At 35.7% G+C, this 3,553-nt stretch overlaps 1 protein-coding gene across 1 annotated transcript; it reads left to right on the top strand.

The window, feature by feature from the left end:
* Positions 1-280: 280 nt before the first annotated feature.
* Positions 281-1,007, top strand: LOC112090782 (pentatricopeptide repeat-containing protein At1g56690, mitochondrial-like; the record flags this gene model as incomplete). The annotated part of the gene is made up of 1 exon (XM_024162863.1): positions 281-1,007. A coding segment is annotated over one exon (727 nt), but the record flags the coding sequence as incomplete, so codon positions are not given.
* Positions 1,008-3,553: the final 2,546 nt, after the last annotated feature.

Here is a 3,553-nt window from a genome sequence, read left to right as displayed (position 1 = left end):
AATATATATTTAAGAGGTTAAAAAGACATCACTGTTCATAATACTGTACAATGAACAATAACACCTCAGACTCTCTATTAGAATATGTATAATGTTCTGATTCCCACCATTCTCACTAGGGGTGTAATTCGGCCAGGCAGGGTCGGGTTGAGCCAAAAAATTGAGCCGACCCGCTCAGTGCGGGTTGAGAAAACTTTGGATCACAATACTCTTTTAAGCCCACAAACCCGCAACCTGTCGGGTGACCTCGGGTAGGCTCGGGTTAATCGGATTACTCGAGTTACTCGGGTTGGTGGAGAGGAATGCTTAACAAAGTGAGGAGGGTGTTTGATTCAATGCCGGAGAGGAATGTGATTTCATGGACGACAATGGTAAGAGGGTATGTGCAAGAGGGGATGGTATCTGAGGCAGGGTCACTCTTTTGGCAGATGCCTGAAAAGAATGTCGTATCGTGGACGGTGATGTTGGGCGGCCTAATACAAGAGAGACGTGTTGATGATGCTCGTCGGCTGTTTGATGAAATGCCTGAGACGGATGTGGTAGCGAGGACTAACATGATTAACGGGTATTGCCAGGAAGGTCGTTTGGCTGAGGCCAGGGAGATTTTTGATGAGATGCCACGTAAAAATGTCATTTCTTGGACAACGATGATACGTGGGTACACACAAAATCAACGAGTAGATGTTGCTAGAAAGCTATTCGAAGTCATGCCTGAGAAAAATGAGGTGTCGTGGACCGCGATGCTGATGGGGTACACTCAATGTGGGTGGATACAGGAAGCTTCAGAGCTTTTTGATGCAATGCCACTAAAGCCAGCTGTCGCTTGCAACACCATGATTCTTGGGTTTGGCCAAATTGGGGAGGTAGGTAAAGCAATGTGGGTATTTGACCATATGAGAGAGAAGGATGAAGGGACATGGAACACTATGATCACAGGTTATGTGAAACACTATGATCACGGGTCGGGTCCGGGCAAAGCGGGTTTAAAATGTCCGCCCGCCCCCTAATCCGCACAGTGCGGGTTGGGACTATTTGGATCCGGATTTAAAAAAAAAAAAAAAAAACCTACGCTTTCGGGTCGGGTCAGGTCGGACGGGTTATTCAGGTTCGGGCTCATTTCTTACCCCCCTAATTCTCACCTTACTTGGCGTGGGCCCCACTTTTAAGATTCTGGCCATTTTCACCTTACTTGACGTGGGTCCCACTTCCTCCAAACAAATAAATACACATGCAAATGGCATTCAGCCTCACCAAATAAACAAATAAATTATTTAAATATGAAAAACATAGCTAAACAAAACCCATTTCCAATACGATTCTCAGCTCCGTCGTGTGCGTTCCAAATAATTATCCCAAAACATACATAAAGAAGGGTTCTTTTTAACCTCATTATTATTTTGTATTTTTTAATATATTTTTGGTCAGGTTTTTATTTCATATGGCTATAATAAATTTTTAATCATTATCAACTTCAAAAACATGAATTTACCAATGAGAGAAAAAAAAGTCCAATTCAAATGAGTTGTTCTTAGACATCCAAACACAAATTCGGATTTAAAAAATTACAGAATTTATTTTTAAGAGTGTATAGATCGGATTTTTACCCCTCATTCTTGATTAATACACTTTTACTAGTATAATTATTTGACTAAAAAAGTTATTAGTCAAGAGTAAAGAATATAAATTCTGACACATACACTTTTAAATGGCATTTGTTTCATTTCTCCATTCGGATTTTATTCCTTGTTCGGATTAAAAGTTTTACTGTGCATGCACACGCCAGTTCAAACTACTGTTTAAGCCATATTGTCCGGATTTTTCTGTTTAAATTAAAAAAGTTTAAATCAACACAACTCGAATAAGCGAATCAAACAAGACATTAGTTTTCTAAGGCACTTTTCAAATCTACGTTTTGATTAAACACCAGATTTTGTTAATTTGTTGGTATTAGGAGTGACACTAATCTTCAATATCATGTTGGCTTGTGTTAAAGTCTAACCTGTAGGAGGAGAAAGCAAACTTGAGCTTAAACCCAAAAGTTTTTGGTTTTTTTTTCTTTTTTTTAATACTTTAACGGAAGACAATATGATGTTGTTTGTGGAATCAAACAGCTAATGGTTTTAATATATGCAGATTAAGTGCAGCTGATCTTCAAGATTGAAGGCAATTTCTTTAAGGGAATGTTTATGTTGTGTTTTAACATGTGTCTCATGGTTGCTAAGATTGAATAGCGATTGAGTTTGTTCTTCTGTCTTGATTGCAAAAAGCAGGAAGCCTCATCTGCAGAGGACACAATTGCTTGAGAAACTCAAGTCTTCAATGAGTTAAGGTCTAAAGGTAATTAATTCCATAAAACGTTTATTTAGGTTTCATATTAATTCAAATTTAGTTTGTTTAGATATTGGGAGTTGTCATAAGCACTACTTTAGTCATGCTTGATAAGCACTAATTAATTTTGATAAGTTCAAATTTCTTATTTTTAACTCATGCTTTGGGCAGTTTGTAATATCTAGTTTGGTAAGCATTACACGATAAGCATCACAAAAACAGAATAGTGCTTTTTAAAGGTGTATCGTGAGGTTCCATGTTGTTAATTTCCTTATTTTATATACTTTGGTTTATTGGGTTATGAAGAAAACAATAGTATAGTTTTTGAAGTTCTGCATCCATCTAAAAAGGCCATGGTTATTATCAGTTGCTTGGTTAGATTTTTAGGTTGTAATAAGCATTTTGTGAAGATATGTATGTGCAGGGTAATTTTTAGATTTTAAGAGTAATTTAAGTAGCTTTTTCAATATATAGATATAAGATATTTTTTGGTAAATAATTTTTTTCTTGCAGGATATAAATTTTTTTGAAGGCTGAAAGCAAGCATCCGAATACAAAAGGATCTGCAATATGATCTTTTTTTTTTTTTTTGGTTGAAAGCAATATGATTTGTACCTATAGTACTGCACACAAGGATTCTTTCATATTCTGACTATAATTTTGATTGTATTTTTATATTTTAACATTGTATTGAATATTCTTTTGTTACGTCCAATGGAAAAACATTATTTTAGCAAACAATTTTGATTTTTGTGGAATATCATAAATAGGAAAAAATTAAATTAGATATTGATTTTTGAAAAATTAAAAGTAGTTTTTAGTAACACAATTTCAATTGTTGCTAGATAGCAAGCGTTTAGCCACATATTTTAGACTTTTAGCAACAGAAAACATGTGTTGCAAAATAGTACTTTTACCAACACAAGGGCTTTTTTACCAGGCAAGTTTTTTATTTTTAGCAACACAAAAATTATGTCGCTAAATCATAGTTTTGGCCATATAATCCATATTGTCAATAAAGATTTTCCGCCACTCATCTAAGGTCACGCTCTCGCCACACGAATTTTGATGTTGCTAAAATCCTTCAACCACGGTTTAAAAACTTTTAGCCACACTTTTATCATGGCCGAATTTCTCAAGGGCCATTTAGCAAATTTCGTTTTCATTTTTACTCCTCTCCAAGTTTGCCTATAAATAAGAGTGGCTGGAGATCTAACTAGCTCAT

Source organism: Morus notabilis, unplaced genomic scaffold (assembly GCF_000414095.1).
Source record: "Morus notabilis unplaced genomic scaffold, ASM41409v2 Scaffold234, whole genome shotgun sequence".
Classification (NCBI taxonomy): domain Eukaryota; kingdom Viridiplantae; phylum Streptophyta; class Magnoliopsida; order Rosales; family Moraceae; genus Morus; species Morus notabilis.
Note: the sequence above shows the minus strand (reverse complement) of the source record. Positions and strands in the feature narration are given on the sequence as shown.